Below are 27,820 nucleotides of genomic sequence, written 5' to 3' on the forward strand. Positions count from 1 at the left end.
ATAAAAATAAATAAAATAAATAAAAATAAAAATAAATAAAAATAAAAATAAATAAAAATAAAAATAAAATAAAAATAAAAATGTATTATATAAATATCAAAATGACAATGAAATATGCCACTCTCTTATAAACAGTGACATAAAAAATACGACGAAAAATTGTTGCCAAACCCATATTTCTAAAAGAATGAAACTATTCAAAATGATGCGATTTCATCAAAAATCTATCAACAACAATAAGACAGGAAAATTGTTGCCAAAATCACATTTTTAAAGATGTGAGAAGTGTACTCGGAAGCTTCATTTAAAAAACATTTTTAAAAATACAAAATATTATCATTTTTCCAAAATTTTTTTTGCAAAAGCAGTCGAAAGGATGAAAGTTTAAGGTGTCCAAAAATCAAAGAAAAATAAACTGTACATTTTCAGAAATAAACTTTTTTAGAAAAAATCCCGTTGAAAAGGTGTTAAGCTTCCTTTGTTAAGTAAATTCGTATTTAATCGATTTATTCAAACACGAAATTTTAAGTTCGTAAAATAGCGGAGTGCCTACGTTTCATGACGGTGTGAAAATGGAGTGTGTAGAGTAAAATCTCGCTTTCCTATAGCCCATTATGTCTCAAAATGACGCGATTTCGTCACAAAACATAAAATAAAAAAATTCAAATTCTAATTTCGAAAAAATTGCTTCGAGGTGCACTGGCTCTTGTCTAGATGCACCTATGCACCAAATTTCGTAGCCGTGGGTCTATTAGCTTACGCGCAGCGCAAACGAAAGACACACACACACTGACAGACTCTTTCTTTTATTATATGTAGAGATGAAATTCGGGGAAATAAGTTTAAATGAAATGCAAGAAAAAATGCGTATAATTTAATATTCCGTGCAAAGAAGTCATGTTGTGTACACATCAGATTTTTTACTTTTGTATTAATTAAATAATTATTAAATAGAAAATACGCATTTCACATCATTACTTTCTTTATAATCCCATTTAGCAGAAAAAAATTGATGACAGTTACCTTATTTCTTAGCTTAACAAATTAAGTTTCAAATTGCATAGCGTTGTTAGTTTTATCACAATGATTCACCTAAATCAGAAATATATGTAAATTCAGTTACGCGCAAATGAGATGAAATACTGCTGCTTATTAACTGAATGTATATTGCCACTGAATCTTAGGAGAAAATGCTAGTGAGGTCGTTGTCGAGCTGTTGTAGTGACTCTGTGATTTCGTTTAGGAATATGTGGAATTAGAGATTTAGTTTTGCTAATGATTTAGTTCCAGGTGTTTGCCTGTACCGACCAGGCGTTGGTGTTTGTGTTTTATAAAGCCAGTTAGGTTAATCTGAATTTACGTCGCAAATGGTGAGACATGTTTGTTTCTTTGATTATCTTACGCAATTACGTACCTCATAGGAACTGCAAGATTCTGTTCATTAGGTCAGAATGATAAGATTATTTGAGTATAAATAAAGCTATAAATTTATGAGCTTAAATTAAACTGAAAATGTGAAATCAAAGACTACTTAGGATGAAAGTTTTTAAACTTTCAATAAAAATGATTAGAAATCTGAGCCGTGTACCTGACGACTTCGGGGTGCTTGAAGAAGAGCAATATCCGTCATCATTGCAGTTCTTGGAAATTTTCTTTTGGTCGTTTTTCAGAGGATGGGTTTCTTGGGATGTAGTGGATAGCAGGTCTTGTTGCATTCTGCGAAACGAAGACCCTAGAAGATGCGCTCTGGCATCCTGGATTCACTATTAGATGAATCCATAGGCTTCACCTGTAAAACAGTAAATGTACACATTTATACTTACATGAAATGTATAGGACTTATGTCATCTTTTTAAAATTGAAAGGCAAATATAGTTTGTAGCATGAACTTAACCGACACGTTTTGACAATTTACCATGTCTTTATATTAACTAATATAAAAAAAATTTAAATTATGGATTATCCTAGAAAATGTGCTGTTTGAGAATACTATAAGATGAATGTGGGGAAAAAAAAGAAAAAAAGAACGTTTTGCACTAAAAAGCACGTAAAACGAAGCACATTCCTTATTGAGGTCGGTACATTGTTGGAAGCAATAGTGTGGACGTATTATGATACGTCATGCTGAAATTTACTTTTATTATTCGTGATTTAAAATTACAGATGAATTTTGCAAAACTCTTTTTTGAGAATTTTGTTCTTCCATCCATTAAACTATTTAACTTATTTTCTGCTTTTAGTTTATTAACTATTTTGTAAATTTTATATAAAAGTTTATTTTATACATTTTTTACTTATTTTTATTTTCATCTTTGTAGTCTCAATGACACATTATCAAGCAAATTATCCAACTGAAAAACCATTCTTTTAACAATGAATAACCCCGTTTTTAGTTCCAAAAATTATTTACGTCAAATAGACGGAAAACATTCCCCTGATTTTACCCAAAGTCCAGAAATGACATTAAAATCAAGATTTTCCTCCATTCTATTCGACCCACCGGCTGCCGAGCCGTAAAGTTGCTGAACGTTGATGAAGCGATCTGGATTTGATTTCAGACGAACCAGCTGGCTACAGGGAAGTTTTCGTGGTTTTCCATACGTGTAACGTGGATACGAGCCTGTATCCCTTAGAAAAACCTTCACGAAGACATCCTTCCTCTTAGGCAGATAGCGCTTATGTGTTTTGCCATAATCAAATAAACCAAGCCAAATTAAACCGTTCTGTCTGTAGGATAGCGCGAAAAGTAAAATTGTGAGATTTTTAGTTTTTTTGCTACACTAAGGTATATGCGAAAAATCGTTTCAAGATTAAATTTAAAAACGTTTAACCGGCTCATCACATTGTTGTTTAATTCAAGATTAGTTTTGAAAACTTTATATAGATTTAGGTCAACAATTTTCGTGGAATGGTTAATATAATTTTTCAGCGACAAATCTAAATCCTTCCTTCTTTAATTTAGCAATAACAAACATCATGCTCTATACCAGAGTTTGTTAACTGCGACCCCCATGGGGGTTGCGGGACCCGCAGCAGGGGTCGCCAAAATTTTAGCAGCTTTGATATTTCTTTAACTTATTATAATAATTTTACAATTACCAAATATTTTTACACAATGTATCTGAAAATAGATAAAGATAAGGCAATACAGACAAAGAAAAAACGAAAACGTTTCGACGCATTCTTTCTGTACTATAAATGTCCAGTTTACTTGCTTTGCAGGTAACGCTGTCATTTCGTCTGTTACTTATTTAAAATTTTCACAGTGATCTATGTCTTGAAATTCGAAATTGAAGTTAATGATCTAAAACTGCAATAGTATATTACAGCACAAGTAAAAAAATCGATAGTTTCACTCACGAGTGTGTCGGATTTGCGCAATGCTTATGGAGTCCCACAAAATTTTCGCAAATATTATGGGGTCCTTCGTAGCGAAAAAAAATCTCAGTGATAAAAAGGGGTCGCAAATGAAAAAAGTTTAAGAAGCCCTGCTCTATACGATAAAACTAAACAAAAATTTGCTGCCACCTCATGGGTATGACTGATTTATATACTTTGTCTACTTGTTAGAAATTAAAACAAAAATTGAATTCACAGATTAATGTGACATAATGACAAAATAACCCTGAAACTGTTTTTCAAGCGAAAGAAAGGTTTTTTAAAACAAGCTGAAGTTCTTGTTTTATAATATCTGAAAATTTCAAAAATTTGTAACTGATGAAATGTTAAGATGTTGAAGTTTAAAAATAATAGACGGGAAATACGAAAACAAATCGAGCGATTTTCCAAAATTCTCTAAGAAAATCAGAAATTACGTTAAAAATGTTCACACGAATTTCATTAAAAATATCTTTTTGCTCTATCCAACAGGGCAAAAAATAAAATACTGCGATTTTTAGCTTGTTCGTGAAACGCAAGATTATATATAAATATATATAAATCGCATTTTGAAAAGACCGCATCGCATTGTATTGTCTTCCACAAACAGTGTATTTACAAAATTTGATCTCGACAGCTTATTAGGAAGTTGTTTAAAAAGCGATGACAAACTTTTGACCATAATAGCAAACATTATGGTGTGGTGTTGGTGTATTTAATAATGGCAAAGCAGATGAGGGCTATCTGCCTAAGGGGAGGGATGCCTTCGGGGAGGACTTTCTAAGCGAAACTGGCTCGTATACACGTTACACATGGGGAAAACCACGAAAACACCCATGCAGCCAACCCGTTCGCGGGATTCGAACCTCGGACCGAACAACCAGTGTTCAGCGACTTTACCGCTCGGCCGCTGGTGGGCCGGCAAACATTATGAATAAACTAAATAAAAACTTATATAAATGACAGACAGCTAGACAAATATATTAGAAGTATCAGCGAGAAAGCAACTCAGAGGGAACCAAAACAAACTTAATAGGCCATATGATAGGCATACTAGAAAATATATCATCTTCTAGCAATTTGATAAACGTATGATATATTTTTCACTGCTATAATTTTTATACACGCATTGCTGTCAATGAACCTGAGAATGAAAATGAGGTATGTACAAGGAGGGAGCTGAGGAATTTAATACATAAACCTACAGAGGAAGGAAGGATAGTCTGATGTTGCGTAGAATAAGTGGCAAACTGCCAGTCTTGTGTTGCCTGTAGAACCAGCGACAGCTAGATAGTTGAGGATTGTACGCTCATTATGTCAATGAACGAATCAAGGGCTATCGTTTTCTATGAATGAAACTGATATGATGACATGTGTTTCAAAAGAAAATTTAGAAGTATTTAAGAATAATTCCAATTTTGTAAAATTTGGGTAAATATTCACAGAAGATACAATATCATGTTCAAAAAAATTTAAAAACCAAAACCATATAATTTCAATATTTAGTAATTTTGGTGATGAAACCGTATATAATTGCAATTAAAATTTGATGCGTAGTTCAGGGTAATTTTCAAATACGTCTTCCAAACGCCATTTTATTCAACTATGTTCTTCACACAGTTTGAGATGCTAGCACACGAATATATTTGCTAAATTTAACATCAGGATTGGTATGTCTAAAGATATATTTCATATCATAAGGAATACTAAAACTTAAATAAACCTGATTATTTACTTCATTACATACCTTCATAAGGCAACTAATAAAATATTATTGCGTTATAAGGGTTCATGGATTTGGAGTAATTGACGATAACACTTGATGAAGAATCAAAACACAATTTATTCGCCAATATTGCACATGAGAATTCCAAAGACACGTTTACAGGCGTCGAAAAACTATGATAAACACGCTGAAACATGTTGCTGATGCAACACAGCCTTCAGGCTACAATGGTGAAGACAGCTTCACAGCAAAGCACTAAAGTACAGCTTCCGACTCTATTCAGTCGCTCTCAAGCTAATCTCTGAACTCACCAGACTTTCTCCGCGTACAGGCAGGGTATATATAGCTTTTAATCTACATTTGAGAACATTCCCGAGGAAATGCGCCAAGAATGTGTTCTAGAAAAGTTCTCTCTCCGTCTATAGCAATTTTGTAGCTAAATATCACCAAATGGGAGATTTCGCACCAAATCTGGCAACCCTGCCTTTCTTTGATACTTTCTGGAAACCCTAACACCGCTTTACAGGGAAGCTATCTTACTGCAACAGGGTATTTTGTAACAATATATTATTCGTATGAAGTCAGAAATCAAGAAAATTTTCAGTTACGCAAAAGATTGCAATCTTAGTTTTCTTGAATTTCTTTGCTTTCATTTTATTCCATAAAATATGCACGTAAATTTGATCCCAATTTCAGTACTACTATATTTTTTAAGAATAGGTTTAAGGGTACAAAAATTTCAAGTGTTGAACTAATCTAGCAGCTTAATTTAGGCCTATGTTTTATTTTTTCATTAAAAATTTTTGTACCTTATGGCATTTTTGTAATATTTTATCTAGAAAATTTCTAGCTTAAAAGCATTTTAAAGAAAACTATTCCGTGGCTTTAATCTTTTTTTTTCAGATTTTCTTTAAAAATAGTCATACGTGTTCACGAAAAGAAATATAGTATATATTTTTCAAGGCAATTCTCAAATATTTACGAAACATACTCTAAGCAAGTCGTTCTCAATCTTTTTTTGCCTTGTGCCCCCTTTTCACTTTTCATTAACTAAAATTAAATACTTGATACATAAATAAAAGGCTGATAGTTCCTCCTGGTGAGAACCCATGTTCTAAATCGAATATTACGAAGCCTGATAATGAAAGTGGCCAAAGTAATATCGTCACCATCACGCCAGAAATACAAATATGTATTTGTTGTCGCTTTCTTTACATAATTTTCCCATTTGTTTTTCGCTACTTTGCTAGAAGAAAATGTTCACAAAATATAATTTTACAAAAAAAAAAAAAAAAAAAAAAAAAAAAAAAAAAAAAATTAAAACCAATCTCATATCGAACTTTTAAAAGCATTTTTCCGGAAACAAAGATTTTTGAGTTTCAAAGTTTTGACGTGGTGTTTATAAAGTTTTCTCCCATACCACATTTTAAATCAGCAAACAGACTAGGAAACTATATCAAGGCTCTTGCATGTTACAGTACGTTCTCTCACGTGATGTCTACGACATCGTATGAAGTCAGAAATCTGTCAAACGCTTCAGTGAATATTTATATCAAAAAATGAATTTGTATTGCATCTTAATTCGGGTACACAGCTAAAAATACTGCTATCTTGCTAAAAATAAACTGTTATCACGAAGACCAAGGTCACGTAAATGTCTCGAGTCTCATCTAAGAGAAGCCAGAAGTCGGAATGGTGATTTTCAATTGAAATTTCAGCAGTGAATGATAATAAGATAGTAAATCAAAAGACAAAATATGGAAGAAAAGTATTTCCACTCTTCTTTTCCTGACTATTGTTATACGAATTAAATGTTGATGAATAAGTAAAAGTGGTAACCCGTCGCAACGCAAAGTAGTAATGGAACTTTTGACATTTGCTGGAACTACCTTCACTCGAGATCATTCTTTTCGTAAAGTGTAGTATCTCAAAATGTTCCAAATATATGTGTTTCATAAAATTTGTAAACTTATTGTTTGACCATGATAAGATAAATACGAAATTAAAAGCCTGAAAAGATATCTCTCGACCGCATCATCATATAATTCATTAGTTATTATTTACTTTAAACACGAAAAAACATCTAAAGCTATAACAAGTCTTTTTACAGCTCAAAACATCTAATAACATTGGATTTACACATAATAAAAATGCTCTGTAATTGCACATCGCCATCATTGGCTGAATATTTGACATGTTTACAAAAAATGCCATTTTTACAGAAGACTCAACGCAGAAAAGCTTTATGATGCTTTTAGGCGTATGGGGTATTGAAGTTGTTCATACTCATAACTGTCTTTCTCGTCAAGTTTTTATGAAGTTTAGATAAAAATCTGAATGAGAGTAAGGTTTAAAAATGCGATTTTTTTAATATAGACCTATTGAAGTAACAATGGCAATACAAGAGCTTTTTTAGCATTGAAGCTCGTAAAAGAAAAATGTGCACCTTAGTTTTCTATATTACTTTCCTACAGATCGTGAATACAAAATTCAAATCTATATTAAGAAAAGAATACTTTTTTTCCGTTCAGTTTCAATTTTCCATGTATAGAAAATGATTGTAAACGGTCTAATTCTATTTAGCAGCATTTTAGTATTAATAGGTTTTTTTCTTATTTCCTGATCTTAAAAAGAAAATATGTGATGAGGACATCACATGACTTCCTCTGTGGAGTGGTGTTGCGACACCAGGGTGCCTGAGCCTAGGCTCTACCCCTTGTAGAAAAACTTCGTAGCTTCGAAAATTCATATAGATAACTTACAAAAAGCATTTAATTAACTGCCGATTTTGCTAATTTTATGTTAATTCATCCTAATAATAATTTTTTTCTTTTTTAATAATATTTTTATATTTTTAATTATAACTAACTGTATTATCTTCTACTGAAGTATTTGAATTTCTATAGGAGAATTGGGAAGATAAGCTGTAAGCAGGATTGGCACAGAAGCAGTGATGTATGACATACATCGAAAGTATACAAGTTAATTTCACAGTCTGAATCCTTTTATAAATACTAACTAAGAAAAACATGTGAAATACATACTGACACTACAACATTTTAGAAACATATATACAGACACTGTACACTAAGCAGAGACAAAACATACAAAATGATTTTACATATAATCCGTGGGTACTAAAGTTACATTATGGTAACATTCAGCTGGGGTAATGGCTTATCCATATTGTCAAGGTTATTGTAATCGTAATTACAAATTTTGATACTGGGATTATTTATGGTGGCCTGTCTTCCTTGTACGGCTGTTTATGACTTCCTTGTCCTATTAAACTATACATATTTTCGCTGCATTCATTTAAACTTATTTCCTCGAATTTCATTAGAGATATATTTCTCATTAAATTAATTCAGTTCTCACTTCCCTTCTTCATCTCACTTTCAGGCAAAAATACATAAAAACTCAATTAAAATTGTAAAATTAGGAAAACACAAAATGCAATTGAAAACAGTTAAAAAATTATTAGAATTAGAATTCATGCGCAAAAACAAGCAATTCGGCCAGCGGGCAGGAAGATAAAATTATCGGTGCACAAAAACTGAAAGTTTACTGTTGGTTCCATTAGGGAAAAAGACACTAAAGTTGATGACCAAATTACTTAATTCACTATTCAATTAAGAGCTCAAATATAAACAAATGACAGACACTTAAAGCTAGTTAAATCGTTGATAATTCTACAATTATTGTATGTAGATTAACTAAAGGAATTAAAACCTTAACCGGAACATAAGAACAACATAACTGAATTACTGAAATACACAATTTACCAACACATAAGAATAAAAGTACTCAGCTCATCCAGCTAAGTAACAGGGTGGGAATATATACATATTGTTACGAAATGACAAGCCGCGGTAAGATAGCTTCCCCGCAAGGCGGGTTTTAGATTGCCAGAAAAGGGCAAGAGAAGACAGTGTTGCCATATTTGACGAGAAATCGTCCGTTTGGCGACAAAATTTGCGATATGCCATAGACGGCTGGAGAACCTTCTAGAACGAATTCTTACCGGTTTGGATCAGAATGTTCTCGAAGGCAGCTCCAAAGCTATATAAACCCTGCTGCACGCCGAGTAGCAGTGAGAGTCAGGCAGTTAATAGTCAGTCAGTGCCTTGTCTAGCGAGTGGATCGCCAGTCTGTCGAGTGTCGAGTTGGTCGTCGAGTGTATCACGAGTTGGTGCATCGAGAGCGTGCATCATTGAGGCTATCGAGAGTATCGTCCAGTGCATCACGAGACGTAGCGTGGAGAGTCTCTAGAGTAGGCAGAGTTCCGAGAAGACCGAGCCGAGCCGGGTACTCTAGTGCTTTGCCGTGAAGCTGTCTTCACCGTTATAGCCTGAAGATTGTGTTGCTAATTGTTTCAGCTTGCTTTAGTAGTTTTTCGACCACTGTAAACGTGATTTTGAAGCTGCCCTGAGTAATACTGGCTAAATAAATTGTGTCCGATTCTTCGTCAAGTGGTGTCGTCTATCACTCAATCTACGAATCCGTAAAAAAAACAAAACCGCAACAATGTGTTTGGTGCTACCGATTGCAAGAAAGTAGTCCTATATACAAGATTTCAACATTCTGAGGCTACTCGATTTTGAGTTAGGCGAGATGAAAAATAGAAAATATAAATAGAATTTAGCGGTAGTCTAATTTTCTTATCATTCGCAGACAATAATTTCTTATTATCCGCCTTGAAAGGCATTAAACAAATATTCCCAATAGCAACAGAGGTGTGAAAACTATTAATAAATTAAAGTGGTATTATAGAAGAGAATTTCTTAATATTCTATCTGTCTATTTACGTGCTTCATAATCTATACACAGACAAGGTCAGAAATCATAGATTATACATGCTTCATTTCTTTCGGAATAAAAAAATAGTTTTGTATTCTTAGAAATATTTTGCTTAATATGGTTACTTTATATTCATAGTTTATGCTACATCTTAATGCCTGTTCGTCAATATCAATTTATTCTTCTAGTTATAAGTCTGGAAAACATCTGAAAGCCTGCTACTTTAATTTATTAATAGTTTTCACATCTCTGTTGCTATTGGGAATATTTGTTTAATGCCTTTCAAGGCGGATAATAAGAAATTATTATGTCTGTGAATGAGAAGAAAATTAGACTGTATGTTTGCCTCTAAATTTGGAAATGGTTATGAATGGATAATTCCTTAACAACGGACTTAAACGAGTTTTATTACATCTGTGAATGTGACTAATATCTATTTATCTTTAAATTTGTAAATGGTTATTTATAGACAATTTCGTATTAGGTTTACGTCTAATTTGGGACTGCTCAAATGCCAATTATACTACAGCCGAAAATCGCCGAAAACGCTGCAGTCGAGCCTGTTTCTAAGAAAGTGAAACTGTAAATGTTACCGCAGACTCCAACGCATATTACAACCTGATCTAAATCTGTAATTAAAAAATCTGATGTGTACACCACATGACTTCCTTGTATGAAATATTAAATTATACGCTGTTTTTCTTGCATTTCATTTAAACTTATTTCCTCGAATTTCATTAGAGATATATTTATCATTCAATTAATTCAGTTCTCACTTCGCGGTAAGGCAAAAACACATAAAACCTCAAAATACCTTTATTAAAAATTGAAAAATATAGAAAAATATAAAAAGAAAAATTCTGAAAGTTTCTAGATTTTATATTACGTCCAAAGGGGCTTTTTTAACTTTTTGTGTGTTAGCTTTATTTATTAAATATCATGTTCCTCGCACTTAAACCATTAAATTCAATTCAACAGCAATATCACAAAAAATAATATTATATCACTCTAAAGAATAAACGTGATTCTCGCATAAAGACTATGTTGTCCAAGTTTTTCTTATTTTTATTCACAACACATCTCATACATAAATATATCAGACTAAATATAATTAATCAGGTAATCCGAGAAAAAGAATACAGAATAAACTAACCTAGTAAGCAAAGAATATCCGTTACATTCCGAATTCTAAATATTTGTTTGCATAAACATTTATCGCAAGGCCTGCCAGGAAAAACATATCAGACGATTGCAAACGTACGATCGCAAGAGATAACATGATCATATTATTTTCAACAATTTCAAAAGTGAATCGACGCAGAATGCCAAAACGAAATTAATATCCCAACGCAAAAATAAGCAATTCGGCCAGCCGGAAAGAAGGCAGATTTTTCGGTGCACAAAACGGAAAGTTTACTTTTGGTTCCACTAGCAAAAAGACACTGAAAGTGCAGAAACTTAATTCACTATTCTGCTAAGTTTCAAACGTAAACAAATACGGCTGCTATGGTAGAAAAATTAGGCTTAGCCGCACTTAAACAACTTTTAAATTGTTGATAATTCTACAACTATTTCATGCAGATTAACTAAAGGTATAAAAATCTTAACCGGAAGATAAAAACAACATAATTTAATCATTTTTAAAGAAAAAATGCAGAATTTATTAGCAAATAAGAATAAAAAAAAAACTGAGCTCACGTAGTCGAGTAACAGAGTCGGTGTATATATATAGACAGATATGTAGTTATATATTTTTGGAGTGGCCGATTGCAACCAAAACGAGAGGTGCACAACTGCGTGTTATAGCAGCTCTATATACAAGATTTCAACGTTCTGAGGCTACTCGCTTTGAGTTATGCGAGATACATACGTACATACCTATATATGTACAGACGTCACGAAAAAATCTTCTAAATCCAGTTTAAAGCCTTTTTGCAACTCCTTTTGGGAAAAAGAGTACTTTAATCTGTCCTTGCGTACAGATGCCACGCAAAAACATCGTTCAGTTGCATTTGATAGTGGTCAAAATGGACATTTTCTTTTAGATGTGACACCCGAAAATTTTCGTGGTTACAATACTTATTTTAATTCGTACAAGGAAGTAAAAATGACAGGAAAGACAATTTCGAGTTCTTACCATTAACATTTAGAAATCGCTAATGTTCGTTCATGAAATGTTAAATGAAAAGGAAATACTCGCTATTTTTTCGGGTCTAAAGATGCCTAACTGTTGTTGTAACTTATCTCACTTGTATAATAGTAATATCAGGTTCAAGTCTACGAATTTTATCCTGACCAGGAAGAATGAGATGCATTACTCCTTCTCTTGAACTTTGGGCACTTTATATATGACAGTATTATTTAACTCAACTCTGTCCCAATTTTGAAAACGAATGCCTTGAAAGATGGATCAGAAGGCTTTTGCTTTCTTTCCTTCCGCCCATCTCTGGGAAGGCTTCCGGCTCGAAAGTATTTTAATTGTCGTAACCCACGCTACAAAATCACTATATACTTACAAACACCTTTGCAGTCTCTGGGATTCTAAACTGATCCCAAAGCTCTGCCAGCCAGCTCCCTTACCATCCTGTCATCAGAGATACCTTGCTACATTATATTATAAAGAAAATGTGAAGTTATGTACAGCCCGGAATGGTCGCAGTAGTGGGACTTGATTATAGTGAAATTGGCGTGCAGTCCATCTTAATTTCATACATGGGGAACGGGCTGACTGCATAGTTGGTTTCCCTAATTTGTACTGTGTATATAAGTCAGTTTCCTTAAATAGTAATTACCATCGCAATACTTAAGTAAACTAACCTAATCTGCCATTAATGAATTATTAATTTGCAATCGAAAAGAACCAAAAAGATTTTCTTTTTTACTTCCTTGAACAAAGTAAAAAGGAAGTATTGCAATCGCAAAAAGTTTCAGGCATCATATTTCAACGAAAATATCCATTTTCACCGCTATCGAATACAATTTAACGATGTTTTTGCGTGACAAAGGACTCGTTTCCTTCAAAAAAATTATAAAACTGCTTTAAAAATGAATTCTGAAGAAAATTTTTCGTCGTGTATCTCGCATAACTCAAAAACGAGTAGCCTCAGAACGTTGCAATTTTGTATATAGGACTACTATAACATTTAGATGTGCACCTCGTATTTTGGTTGCAATCGGCCGCGCTAAACGTATATAAATATATTTATATATATATCCACTTTGTTACCCGGCTCAGTGCTCTCAGTTTCTTTACTCTTATATGTCTATAAATTCTGCATTTTTTGCTTTAAAAATAATTGAATTATGTTGTTCTTATCTTCCGGTTAAGGTTTATATGCCTTTAGAAAATCTGCAAGCAATATTTGTAGAATTATCAACAATTTAAAAGCTGTTTAAGTGCGGTTAAGCCTAAGACATGTTTGTTTACATTTGAAACAGCAGAATTATAGATTTGTTGCCAATCTAGAGAAAGTAAGCTTCGCAGAAACAAAGATAACGCTTTCTTTTATTATTACGAATTAAATCATGCTTAATCCATTCTGGAATTTTTTCGTGGAAATAAGGGTTTAAGATAAGTTACTTCATAATTTTCAATACGGACATCTTGAGTTTTAATGTATTTTTGCCTTGTCGCGATGTGAGAACTGAATTAATTGAATGAGAAATACTGAATCGTCTGTGAAAAACTGTTTCTTTTTTATAAGTTTTGTGCATTCTGAGTTAAAAAATGAATGAAACGTAACGTTGTAAAGTGAACCTAGGGCCAGAGTGTCGCTATAGTAAACAAATATAGTGAATTTTAAAGAGTGTATTTATTCTATTGTGGTTTATGCTCTATCGACGAAGTAAATTTAATTCAATCCAATAAGTTTAAATGAAATGCAAGAAAAATGGGTATAATTTAATATTCTGTACAAGGAAGACATGTAGTGCACACATCGGATTTTTTAATTTAGGTATCGATAAAACTATATTTGACTGTAATAGCAAATAAAAGTTCAATCTAGTATAAAGGACCCAAAAATTTAGCGTTTAATATTTGAAACTTTTACTCATTTTTCTGATTAAGAATTTCAGTAGAAGTACTAATCTGTCTGTCTGAGCAGTTTCGTTGAATAATCTTGAGGAAGTAATTAGTTTTGAGAAAAGGAACTACTTTTAATTCCAATGAAATATTGGTTATTGTGTTGTCTTGCAAACGATTTTGTCTGAGTTGTAATGACGTTTTATTTCGTTTGGAAGTTACATTTATTTTATTTTAGTATAATCAAACTAGTTAATAAGCGTAACAGTTTGTTTAAGTTAACATTTCAGTTTGCGTTTATTTTGCCACGAATATATCAGCGAAAATTCAATTTGTTGAGATAAAAAAGAAAAACTTGGGCAATTTTAACATCTTGGCGTTTCACGAATACCTTAACAAATTCATCATAGGATTGGAATAAACTAAGTCATTTAGATTCAAATATAGCAACAAATTGTTTGGTTTGGAACCAAATGGTGCAATGTTTGTTAACACGCTGCTTGTTTAGTAAAAATGAAAATTTGAAAAACTTTATGATATGATGCTACGAAAATTGCAAAATTAAATCTAATGCTACGCTTTTCATAATTTCACACTGCCACTGCAAACAGTTTTCGAAAAACGTTCTTTCAGGCAGGCAAAGAAAGATTTCTTTCTAACTTGATTTGCTTGCAGTGTATATTATTGATTAAAATTGACAAGAAAAACGTAGCAAGTTAAAGTTTAATAACTGAAATAGTTTAGTACTGTTTCTCTCCGGAGGTCGACGTAGCGACTCTGCGAAGCTACTGGGTAGAATCTGTACATATGCAGTCTCGGTCACGGGGATATACAAATAACGAACCTGGTGGTTCTAAAAGCTCTAGTAAAATCGCTTATAGGTATTCCCGTCGGTTCTCGGGGTAGCGTCTCAGGTAGCTGCCTAGGGTTGGCTCCCTTAATTTGGTGTGTAATGTCTTTAGGTGACGGGCAGCCGGTGTAACTGTCAGGTGGCAATTTTGACGACCAGTGTCGCCTTATGGCGATAACATCAATCCTCTTCAAGGCTGAGCCTCTCCAAGGCCCAGAGTTTGAACCCCTGGGCCCGGTTCGGCGGTTGGATTGGCCGAGTAGCGTCGACATATGTCTTACGGAACGGTGTATGCCCAAAATTATAGTTTAGTACTGTTAATTTTCAGGGTAAAGGCAAAAGACATTTTGTCAGAAAAATAATACGTGTTCCCATCTTAAGGAGAAACTTCTTTGTTCCAAAGATTGAAACAGTCTTTAACTTTCTAGCTTCTGAAAACATAAAAAGGGTATTTAACCCACTCTCAGCTCCCCATTTTGGTGGCTTTTGGAAGTCGGGATGAGATCGCTGAAATTTCATCGAAAACGTATTGAAGGCAATTCAAGCTTTATGTATGAAGAAACCGCAACAATGATCTTAATGATCTTTGTGTTCTGGACACTTTATTACAGGGAAGGCACTGACGTCAGTACCTGAACAAAATCTTCTTGATGATAACATCAATAAACTAAACAGATGTGGAGTTCTACAAAGGATGTTGTATGTTGCCACACTTTTGGAAATGCTGTCTTCCGAGTACATGTCAGTTCTGCAACACAGCGTAAGTGACACAAGGCTACAAAAATTTTACAAGCAGATGTTTGAAAACTGACCTCATATGCAGTGGAGCTTGCGGCGTATTATTAAGACGTACCCCCGTAAAAGGCAATAAAGTGTGTAGTTGATATACAAACGGAAAATGGAGTAACGGAATGTCCAATAGCAAAACTGTCTTGTTGCCAACAGCTTAGTATAGAACTATTAAAACTTAGTTTAGAACTACTAAACTCTGAACTAGACACTTTTGAACATTTGGACTTTTTATTTTGGAATTTATTGTAAACTGAAACGCTTTTGCTTTAGTATTATATGTTTGTTTTAACGAATGTTCTCTGTTAATTTCATATATTTACCACTGGCTGTATTCAAACTCCCTTTGGGTGTTTCAAGAGCGGCGGATGCTAGAGAATATTTTCCGGCTTTTAGGTAGCACGGATTAAATGTGACGTCGAGATGTTACGCGCGTTAATTCGTTACAAGTAAAAATAATTTAAAATCTAATAGAATTCAATTCAGCTTCTACTTTATAAGTTGTTACAAACGAAAAGTTACTACAAAGTTTCTCTATTTAGGTTTAGGTTTTCTATTTCTATTTCCTTAAGAGGTGAATTTAGTTCTTCGGTTATTAGTTACTGAATCAGCGTGCCATGCATTTACATTCGAAGACTAAATATTATTCGAGACACTCAGCGTCTTTGACTACTGGTGTAGTGAGTTGGTCTCTTCTTATTGTGAAGGAAGAAGTTTTAAATTTGTGCAGAGGCAATAGCCTTAAACTATTGTAACAATATTTAATTTAGAATATTAAATAACCAGGGCTGTGTGGATACATTGCGTGATGTAATTTTTCCTTACCAACTATGCCGTTTATGAATTCTAAATAAGGGGACACAGAAAAGAATCCGTTTTAACAACTGAACAATCAAAGTACTTACTGTAGATTTTAATCAGAGTTACAAAAAAGGAATATTAAAGATTACAAAATTCAAATCTCAACTTCTTCCCCACATAATAGGTCAATGTTATAAAAGGGTTCATAACGAATTTGAATCAAGTTAAAAAAATATTGCGAATCCATGGCCAAAATTCATTATTTATAAAAATAAGTAAGAAATTGGACTTAAATAATACGAATGGGAAAAGTTAAGCTTGATATATACAGATTATTAGGTTTTCGGTAGCGAGAAACATAAAAACAAATAACTGCTTCTTAACCAAGATTCAAAATAGAGATATGTTAATTTATGTTTGCTAATGATAAAAAAAAGCATGGCAAAATACAACAGTCCTTACATTCTTTTCCACTGAAAGACGACTGGCAAGAGCTATAAGACACAATCGACCAAATCCAGCTGAAGACATTACCGTCCCTCATATCTTTTAGTTTTGGTATCACTGGGGAGAATATCGGGCTTTTGGTAGTGAGAACTGTAAGAAATCAACTGTGTTATTCCTGGAATTCGAATCATCGATCTTTCAGTTACTACCCGGAAGTAATAACCATTTACCACATGAGAAGAGGAACTGAGAAAAGTGATAATTTCTTACAAATTTATAATAGTAAAGGTATTGCTTTCAAATCAAGCGAAATGATAGAAAATTTTATTTGAAAAAAAAATTATCTTTTACTAAATTCCGACACACTTTAAGTTAATGGAAATTTTCAAAGAATAGAAATTGCAGCAACCATTTCTAAATACGGGGCGCACACACTTTACCCTGAATTGAATAAAAAACTTCAGATCATACGAAATGACAATTTAAAAGAAGTGGAAACAAAAGTGGGATCATATTAGAAATACTGAACTGTACTTAGAAATACTGATATTGAACTAATATTGAATGGTAGTTAAAAATATTGATACTTTCTTATTACTGAGGATTCCAAAATTTAATCGCTAATCGACTGAGATGTAATATGTAGCGAGATATAAGAACACGTGGCGAAATTTCGGTGAGATATCTCGGTTGATTAACGATTCAATATTGGGGGAGCCACTATAATAAGGAATAAATATTATTATTTACAGAGAATAATATTAATAAATATTAATAATACTATAGAATACTATTAACTTAGGATAATGATTTAATATGAATAGTAGTTAGAAGTACTAATAAATGAAGATATTTGTTTTCGCTTTAAGATTTTGTATAATTACTTTAGCATTACTACAGATTTGTGTGACACATACAACGTTTTTCTTAAATTTGTGAAAATAATAGATTTTTTAAGACGGCATTCCAGTATAGCACTAGTGATAAAAATTCTTTGCTTGTTGATGTTTCAAGACATCGACAAGCGACTTAGGAACGAGTAAGAAATTTCCAAATGTTTATTAGTCATGTGAAATAATTGCCGAAAATGGAAATTTAATGAAAAGTATTCAGAGGGGTAGGGGCAAAGTTTGCCGTTTGGCATATTTGCTCCTCTCCATTTAAATTCAAAAATGATAAAAGTGACTTTTTTTACAGATCTAAAACCCATCTTATTCTCCGATTCTACAACAGCTGCAAGCGACAGTTGTACAGGGTGTTTCACTCGAAAGAGGCCCGGGATAAGTGTGATAAAAATCTTATAACAAAAGGAAATAAAGCCAAATTTTTACATGACATGCCTTTATGTTTGAGAAATGACAGTGCACTACAAGAGTTGCTGGAAGTGATCTCCGTCCAGCTGTACACATAGTTCAGCTTGGCCTTGGACGTTCGCATATGTTGCTGCCAAAGTATTGGGTGTCCCTGCCTGGATTTTACGGTGGATGTTTTGACGTAACTGTCGATGGTGCGTGGTTTGTTCTTGTACGCGTTAGTTTTAAGGTGCCAGGCAAAAAAAAAAAAAAAAAAAAAAAAAAAATCAAGCAGGGCCAAGTCTGGAAAAATGATTCCACCGCAGTCATACTCTGTATAGACGTGTGGCATGTTGACCAATCTAGCTGTACCAACTAAGTGTCATCTTCTCGTCATCCAGCTGATTCACATATTCAAAAAATAGTGCTTGGTACACATCACTGGCGACAACAGTGTCAAAAAATTGGCCCCGTGATGCACCGCTGTGATAATGCACAGAACACGCCCATCCTCTATGAAGGAAAAAGCTGTTCGATGACTTCATGCTGGTTATCACAGCTTCTTAAGGGGACATTTTAGCAAAAATCGATCAAAAATTTGGAAATAAAAATTTCATATGATAATTTTCTTCGGTTTTAACTCTATCGTCTACAAAAAACCGCTTGTATGTAAAATTATTTTTAAAGATGTTATAAGAGTTCGAATATGCTTCTTTACATTTTTGTGACATTTAAAGAGACATTTAAATGTCAATAAAAAGGTAAATATTTGAGAAACATTATTTTATTTTAATTATTTTTTAGTGTTAGTAAGATGTGTAAGATGTGTAAGCTTATGAAGACTGCAATTTATGCAAGTTTATTTCACGGATGACATACCCAGACATTATAAATACCCAACAGATGTCATACTTTTTTTTTTAAGTGTAGCATTGCTAAAAATATGAAACCTAAATCTCATTCAATGATGAAAAGCAAATCAACAGTAAATGTTTTATCCAAAATGCTGCCAAAGTATCAATGACTAGCCATTAATCAGCTTTTAGTATGATCCATATCTGGAAAAATACAAAACACTAACGAGAGCTCACATAGCGTCATTTGGAAGAACTGCCCGAAGGAAACATTTGTATTGAAAACAGACTCGAAATAGGTGTTATCACAGCAATTAGTGACTTCAATTTTGAGTGTTTAAATACTTTAGGTATGGAACAGAAAGATATAAATTCATCTTCAATATCAGACAGAGGCAAGATAAAAGGCTAGTCATTGATGACATTAGCAGTATTTTGGATAAAACGTGTACTGTTGATTTGTTTTTCATCATACATCAAAGCTAAAAGAGGGGTTCAACTGGATACAAGAAAAGAAGAATTACCAAAAAAAAACTATGTAAGGTTATAAGCTATTTCTCCCACTTCCCTAGCGTCCCTTCGTGGTGTAACGGTAGCACGCTGGGCCGGTATTCCAGAGGTCCGTGGTTCGATTCCCGGCGAAGGCGGTTGTTAATTTTTCATCTCTCTGGCTTTCAAAAAAATACCTAATGACTCTACAAGTGGCGCCCGAACTAAAAAGGGTTGGAGATGATGATTCTCCGCACCCAGAATATGGCGACTAGGTCTCCTAAAACCCTAGTTTCCCTTTAAAAAGGGGAGTATATAAGGTATTTCTCCGACTTCCCTAGCGTGCCTTCGTGGTGTAACGGTAGCACGCTGGGTCGGTATTCCAGAGGTCTGTGGTTCGATTCCCGGCGAAGGCGGTTGCATATTTTTCATCTTTTCTGCTTCCAGTTAACCTAATGACTCTACAAGGTAGGTACACATAATGAAAATGTAAATAAGGAAGGGGAAACATATGGTGCAAAACGTTTTAAAGTGATTCTTAGTTTAAAAAAGAAGTATTTGGTTGAATTTACTGAAACTGTTCAAGAAAATTTCTAAAATAATATTAAGTATTTCTTACCATTCTACGATTTTATTAGTAAAAAAATTATTTATGCATACGTAGAACAATGTTTAAAATATTTTATATTAAATGAAATCATATATTAGGACATACTGAGAAGTAAATATTAAAGGTAAGCGTAAAAATATTCTTAAAATGTATTTTTCTCATAATGAAAGTTTCGCGATTTTTACATCTTCAAAATGCTCCATGCGCTTTACTTTAAGTTCAAAATGACTGTAATTTGTAATGTAGATTCCCATTTATACATGTAAAAAAATTTAGTATGCATTTTTGAATACGAATTCATTAAGGGGATAAAAGTCCAATTTAAGTGTATTAAAGTGGGAAATTTTGTACAAAAGTCAGGTATATGTGAAAGAAATATTAATCAAAAACTAACATTTTATGCAATTCACTAATTGATACTAAGTTGTATTTGCAATGCATTTTCAGTAAATAAATAAATAAATAAATAAAGCAAAAATAACAAGAAACAGAAAAAAATTAAGTCGAATGGAGCTTTTGAAAACATTTTAAAAATTCAAAAGAAATTTGAAAAAAAAAATTAAATTGAAATAATCCAGAATTTCTTTTCAAAGATATTTGATATAATTATAGTAAAATATACATGCATGCGAAGTTTCATAACTCTATGATAATACTTTTAAAAAAGTATTTGATCGTCCACTGTCCCCTTAAACGTGTATTTCGTTAATTCATATATACTGACAAGTGGAACCACGCTTCACTATTCCACGTAGGCAGCGCCATATTGACTTGTATGTGTATACAGGTGAGAAGAGGTCACTTCCAGCACCTCTTGTAATGTACTTTCATTTCTCAAACATAAAGGCATGTCATGTAGAGCTTTGGTTTCATTTCCTTTTGTTATAGATTTTTATCACATTTTTCTCGCGGCCTCTTTCGAGTGAGACATTTTGTAAAAATCCAATATACGAGTCTCAAAACTTTCTTAGTAGCAGACAGCGCAAAAAAAACTGAAGAAAGTGGTATACAAACTGCAAAAGACTTAGGCATTTAGTGTCTAGAAAAGTATATCATTTAAAGAGTGCAATTTTTATTTTTTTAACAGTGTGACAGATTTTACTATCTGGACAGCTTGCAAAGAAGCCTAGCATTAAAATTGTTTTATTTGGCACGGAATCAAACATGGCAATGAATTGGTGGTAATATGAATTGTAGTCCTGTTTTTTCTTTCTTATGTTTTTATCTTGCTTATTTGATCACTTGTCATGTTGAGTAAAACCATGAAAGCTTGTAATTTAAGCACTGTTTTAAATAATCAAATGAAACACTTTTATTTCCAAGAAATGATTAAAAAATCATGATGCTTCAGTTCATATTTTCCGAAAAATAAGAGCATGGGATGAACAGAAAGCTACAGAGATTAAGGATCTTATTTGATCTTCAGATTTAATTACTACTGAACCTTTATGAAGAAGTTTGCAAAAGAGGCTAGTCATCGTCACTTCAGAAAGAATTTCAAATTTTGTTTGCAGATTGATAAAACAAACAAAGCATTTGAGATTGTCTAAAATGTATACTTTTTATGTCATGCACAACAAACCAAATATCGTGCGGCATTTTGCAAACAAGAGTTGAGTACCATTATAAATATTTCCATTATTTTATTTACTTCCTGCGTATACTTATTTCTATTCAGGAGTTTACTAGTCTTGCCATATTAAAATTTGTTTGGAAGCAAGAATTTTACCTTTCTATCGATTCAGTTTTGTTCTTAGATATTCCCATGATGGATTTCATTAGACTATTTTTACGCTTATTTCAGATTCATATACACAATTTCACAGAAGATTATAGAGTATTTGTAACTGTGCTGTATGTTATATATAGAAAGACACAGAGAGAAAGAAAGAAATAATTGCACGATTAAGTTTTAAAATTTAAAATGATTCGAAATTAAATTTAGAATAATTAATTTTTTTAAGCAGTAAACCGCACTTTTAATGTAGAATAAATTTTTGCTTATTTAATTTTAGGGTACATGGTCATTAATCTATAATAATGTATTATAACTGGATTATATTTAAGTTACAGTAATAATATGTATTAGAAAACAAATTTCAATAGAAAATTTCTAAGTAAAGCTCACCTGGTTGAGTCTTCACCTGCAGTTGATTTCAAAGTGTTCATACTAACAATGTATTCTAATTCCTCATAATCTCAAGAATTTGACTCATAGTGATAACTAAAACATTCTATTGTAAAGAAACCTTTCCTAATCTCGCCCACAACTTACAAGACAAGACGAGGTTTAATACTTAAGGTCTGTTTACGCAAGGTGACGCTGTCTATGATAAGGGATAAGATTAAATTTTAAAGGCGATAGTTTTCCACACCTTAGATGCATAAACATTGTTATGAAAATGCTCGAGTGTGTTTGTTATCGGCTCTGTTTGAGAGCAATTACGACAAGTAAACGGAAAGAGGTTAAACTTTACTGCGTGGGATATATTTAAATTACAGTTCCGCTTGTTTAAGCTGACAGGGACCTTAATTATTAACACATATTAGAGACGGGAATTTTGTAAATTCAGTACCAGTGTTTAGCCGTGATATAGATAAAAATTCAGACACTAGAAAGGTTGTATTTTATTACCCTCTGAATATGAGAAGATTGCGTCTAATCAATTCACTTTGACGGTCAAGTATGACTAAATCCTGGTCAAATGGAAATTCAGGAAAAATTCGCTCTACTTCCCAAGAATATAATAAACTTACAAGGTATTTTAACTTATAAGGTATAAGGCGCCACTCTACAGAGGCGCCCGAGCTAAAAGATGATAAACAATAATTCGTCACCATCAGGATTGGCGACTGTGTCCTCTAATCCACAGTAGTCCTTTAAAAGGGGAAGCATATAAGGTATTTTCTCCCTCGATTCAGCACACCTTCGTGGTGTAACGTTAGCATACTCGGCGCGTATTCGAGAGGTCCAGGTTCGAGTCCTGGCGAGGTCATTCCTCATTTTTCATGCCTCCTGCTTCAAAATAACCTTAATGACTCCAAAAACTTGCTACTTCTGGTTTCAGTGGAGTAGCACATCCGTTCTTGGACGAAAATGTTCTTAGTTCGGGTTTTAGTAAAAACCCAGACCTTACAGAAGCACTCACTAAAAGTCTTACAGATACCAGCTAATTCCAAACAGTATTGCACTGTTGAAAAATTTGAAAGGTTCACAAAACCAGATAACATACTGCTTTCAAGCGGTCAGATTACAATAGAATTCAAAGTCAAGGAGAATATTTTCATATTAAAAGCACCTCTTAAACAGAAATTCCCAAAAGCTGACCGAAGCTTTGAAAGCATAGAAATAGTGTGTGTGTCCACTTAATGAGAAAGTCCATATTTTAAATTAATTTTTTTCCGTTTCTTTTTCTCTTTCTTTTTCTGCCTCACACATTTTTGATTTGGCTCACTACACATTTAAGTTTTCGTATTAGCACTTAAATTAATTTCAGGTGAAAGAGTGTGTTCTATGCATGGACTATACTGACGAATAAATTGTATTTTGATTCTTCATAACGTGTTGTTACCCATCACCCCAAACCCATGCGTCCGTAGAACGCAAACAATACTATATATATATACAGGAACTTAACATTAATGTAATAGTTATTAGAATTTTGACCAACTGTTAAAATTTTCGAATTGTTTTAAGCCTAATGTAGATGTGAAATAATGAATGAAATAATTTTAATATTAATGTAGAAAATTACATAAAATTGTGTTTTGAGATATTAATAAAGAAAATCTTAATATGATTTTGAGTATTGTTATAATGAATATAAAATATAAATGATTTATGAAATTGAATAATGAAAATGAATTGATTATGGGTAGTATAATTTAAAAAGTGAAATGTATAGAGTAATTTAAAATTAAGACGTATGAAGGTTATAAATAACTGAATATTAAGAGTAGAACATGATCTAGGGAATATAGATCCAGAAACGCAGGATTATTTTTTAAGTCTGAATAACTATTTCTCTCACCTTCACATTCAAGAAAAATCTCATGGGGACACCACATAACTTCCTTGTAAGATCTATTAAATTATATACATTTTTTGCTGCATTTCATTTAAACGTATTTCCCGGAATTTCAATAGCGATATATTTCTCATTCAATTCATTTAGTTCTCACTTCGCGGCAAGGCAAAAATACATAAAAACTCAAAATATCTTCATTAAAAATTGTAAAATACAGAAAAACATAAACACCAAATACAGTTAAAACAACTAAAAAAATTACGATTAAAGTAGAGTAAACAAGCAATTCGGCTAACGAAAAAGAAGGCAGATTTTTTGGTGCATAAAACTGAAAGTTTTCTTTTAGTCCCACTCAGCAAAAAGACACTGAAAGTGCAGAAACTGATATGATTTACTATTATGCTGAGTTTCAAATGTAAACAAGTGGCGGATCGTTAGGCTTAACTCGCAACTAAAACTTTTAAATTGTTGATAATTTTACAACTATTGCATTCAGACTAAATAAAGACATAAAAACCTTAATCTGAAAATAAAACCACATAAGGGGTAAAAAATAAGCTCACCGAGCCAGGTAAAAGAATGGGAATATATAATATATATACATATACGACTGGTGCAGCCGATTGCAACGAAAAAGGGAGGTGCACAACCCACATACACAATTTCAACGTTCTATGGCTACTCGTTTTTGAGTTATGCGAGATACATACATATGTACGAATGTATGTACGTATTCATTATGATTACATGTAACGTACTACCATACGTACGCACGTAGGTGCAGTCGTCAAGGAAAAAATCTCTTCTGAATCCATTTTACAATCCGTTTTGACAAAAACTGTCCTTTGTTATGTCCGGACGTACAGATGGCACGCAAAAACATCGTTCAAATGGTTTCGAGAGCGGTCGAAATGGATATTTTCTTTGAAATATGACACCCGAAATTTTTCGCAATTACAATCTTTCCTTTACTTCGTACAAGAAAGTAAAAATAGAAGGCTGCCGCTTAAGAACTTTGATTTATATTTCATAGATTTTTTAATTTTGGAATATTTTAGGGCCAGTTACAAAAAATGGAGGCCTTTTTCAAGCAACTATTGGAGCACCACGTAACTGTTGATGAAGTAACATATCAATTAGTTACAAGGTATTTCTCCCCCTTTCTTAGTATGCCTTCGTGGTGTAGTTGTCAACACGCTCGGGGCGTATTTCAGAGGTCTGTGGTTCGAGTCCCGGCGAGAGTGTTGCTCATTTTTCATGGATGATGATTTTCCCCCACCAAGATTTGGCGATTGGGTTCTCTAATCCCCGGTCGTCCTTTAAAAGGGGAAGTTATTTCTCTTGCGTTCTTAGCATGCCTTCATGGTGTAGTGGTCAGCACGCTCGGCGTGAATTTGAGAGTTCTGTGGTTCGAATCCGGCGAGGGCATTGCTTATTTTTCACTTCTCCTGCTTCCAAATAACCTAATGTCTCTACACATTTAAAGAAGATTTGCTCAAACTTATACGGTAATGTTTGATTTTAGAGAATTGTGGAACTGAAATAAAAGTGAAATATAAATAATTGTGAAAAGGTAACTTTGATAAGATATTAGAGTATTTATGATATTAAAAGATAACCTACAAGAAAAGTAGAATATTGTAAATTTTTGTTATTTGTTGTAATGTATCGAAATAAATATTGGTTATATGAAATTTTTTTATATATGATATTTTGTGTGAAAGCTAAATTCTTTGAAGAATTATGCCACTTTCCAAAAACAAGAAAATTTTTTAAACGTCAGTATTCTAAAATTATTTTCAAAAATTCAATGCTGAGTTTTAATTCTAGAATTAAGAAATTGTAATTTGGCTAAAAATCTTTTAATTTATATTTTCCATAATATAATATTTCTCACATTTTTTATCTAAGATATTTTAACACATTTTATCTAAGCGTTTCCTGCTTGAAAATAGACGGTGATTATGGAAAATAAAATGTAGATAAAATAACATACTAATTTTAATTTACAATAGTCGTCTTCTTTTTAATTTGGTTATTTCATTTTCTTAGCCTAAAAATAGTAACTGCTTACACTAAATCTCTCTAAACTGTTCTATTATTTCAAGACTATTCCTTTTCACATTATTCTTACACTAGTTAATAACGGCCCTATTTCGAATCCTGGAAAAGGCGTGGATGTTTATAAGTGTAGAGTGTCTTTGCGGCATAACGGCATTTAAAATGTTGTGGGGTCGAAAGTACTCTCGAGAGGTTTCTGGTATGAAAAAGCTCGTAAGAAACTCTTGGATCCATCCTCCAGGTGTTCTCCATTAAAACTAGGCTTCTCTTTTCTTGTGGGTGTCAGTCAGTGGCTTCTTGTGGTGCACCCTAGGTAACGTTTTCGTTGATGAAACAACTGAAGGACGGATGGGTGCGATCATTTCCGATGAATGCATTAAGCTGCATGTCTCCAGCCAATTTGAGCTTGGAAATGAAAATTGGTTTCATTTCTACTACAACTACTATAATTATTAATACTATTATAGTTCTACTATAATTATGTTAAATGTGTGTGTTTGCAATTTATTAAAAGTACCATTCAAATTCTGTACATATTAACATATACTTATCCGCCATAAAATAGTGTGGAATAATAAGGAAATGTCTAAGTCAATAAATCTTTATAGGAGAATAAGAATAATTTATTAATTTAACTCTGGGAAGTCACCTAATTTCGCGGTTGAAGTCATTTAAACTTAATTGCTTTTCCAGCGGACAGATGAGACGATTGATTGACTTCGAGTCATTTACTCTGCGTTAATACTAAATCAATTATAAAAGAAGAGGTAACTTTTGAATCTTAATCACCTCTTCGCGTTCGATGTCGGAGGAAAATGAGAATGTATTTCTGACACGCCTTTGCATGACTGAAATGCTATAACGCTGATTAAATATCCTACATGGTCTTTTGAATACTAATCGCTTCATAAATATTTCTTTAGAAATTAAACAGTTTTTACAATAATATAAAATATGCTGATTGCGTCATGTAAAGGTAACTCCAAAAGTCCTAACAGTTTCTAAGAATTATTTAAACACACAGTTAATTATTCCGGCTGTTCGAGACTTCTCTTTTTCGACAAGTTCTACCAGAATTACATTACAAATTACATTAAAATGTGGATGAGTATCTAGGTTCAAAGTTTATCGGACAGTGACTGGCGGTTAAAGATAAGTGTTTAACTCTGTTCTGTATTCGTATTGTATGAACTGTCTTGTCGGCAAGATTTTACTTGTTTTCTCCGCGTAGTCAGAAGCAGTTCAAATCAAAGTTTCATATACATTCAAATTACTTTAAATTTGTATTAAAGAGTTTGTTTTCTATAAGAAAGCGGAAGTGTTTTCGTTCATTTTAGTTTATGTAACAATTAAATCAATGTGTTGACAAATATTTTATTTTGATCTTATTTTGGTTGTAATAATTCTAGTTAGGAAATCAAACAAGCAGAAAATTCGTCAGGTTGTTTTTTAGGATTACTTTGTATAGCAGTATTTTAAATTTAATAAAGCAACCATGTAACTTATTCAACATTTTTTTTAGTATTCTATTCACCAAATATCTAATAATGTCTTCTAAAGATGAAACTTTATCGCCATATTCATAACTAAGGTGATCCTATCCATCGGATCATGGGCAATCAAGCTATTTCAAATTCCTCTGAAATCACACGATTTGTCATTTAACTGGCA

The 27,820-nt window shown here is 32.8% G+C and overlaps 1 protein-coding gene across 7 annotated transcripts in view; it reads right to left on the bottom strand.

The window, feature by feature from the left end:
• Positions 1–27,820, bottom strand: part of LOC118186983 (sodium-dependent dopamine transporter-like) — a 388,447-nt gene that overhangs the window by 112,255 nt on the left and 248,372 nt on the right. For 4 of the 7 annotated variants that reach the window (XM_085811464.1, XM_085811463.1, XM_085811467.1 and 1 more), the window contains one exon: positions 1,589–1,789. In XM_085811464.1, the coding sequence (XP_085667590.1) occupies positions 1,589–1,715 (127 nt within the window). In that variant the 5' untranslated portion in view covers positions 1,716–1,789. Of the gene's footprint in view, positions 1–1,588; positions 1,790–16,830; positions 16,966–22,188; positions 22,333–27,820 lie in introns of those variants that run through there. The other 3 variants (XM_085811465.1, XM_035357154.2, XM_035357155.2) reach the window with 3 other exon arrangements.

This window comes from Stegodyphus dumicola, chromosome 2 (assembly GCF_044657685.1).
Source record: "Stegodyphus dumicola isolate Sdum_Otavi_A_Nest chromosome 2, ASM4465768v1".
Lineage (NCBI taxonomy): Eukaryota > Metazoa > Arthropoda > Arachnida > Araneae > Eresidae > Stegodyphus > Stegodyphus dumicola.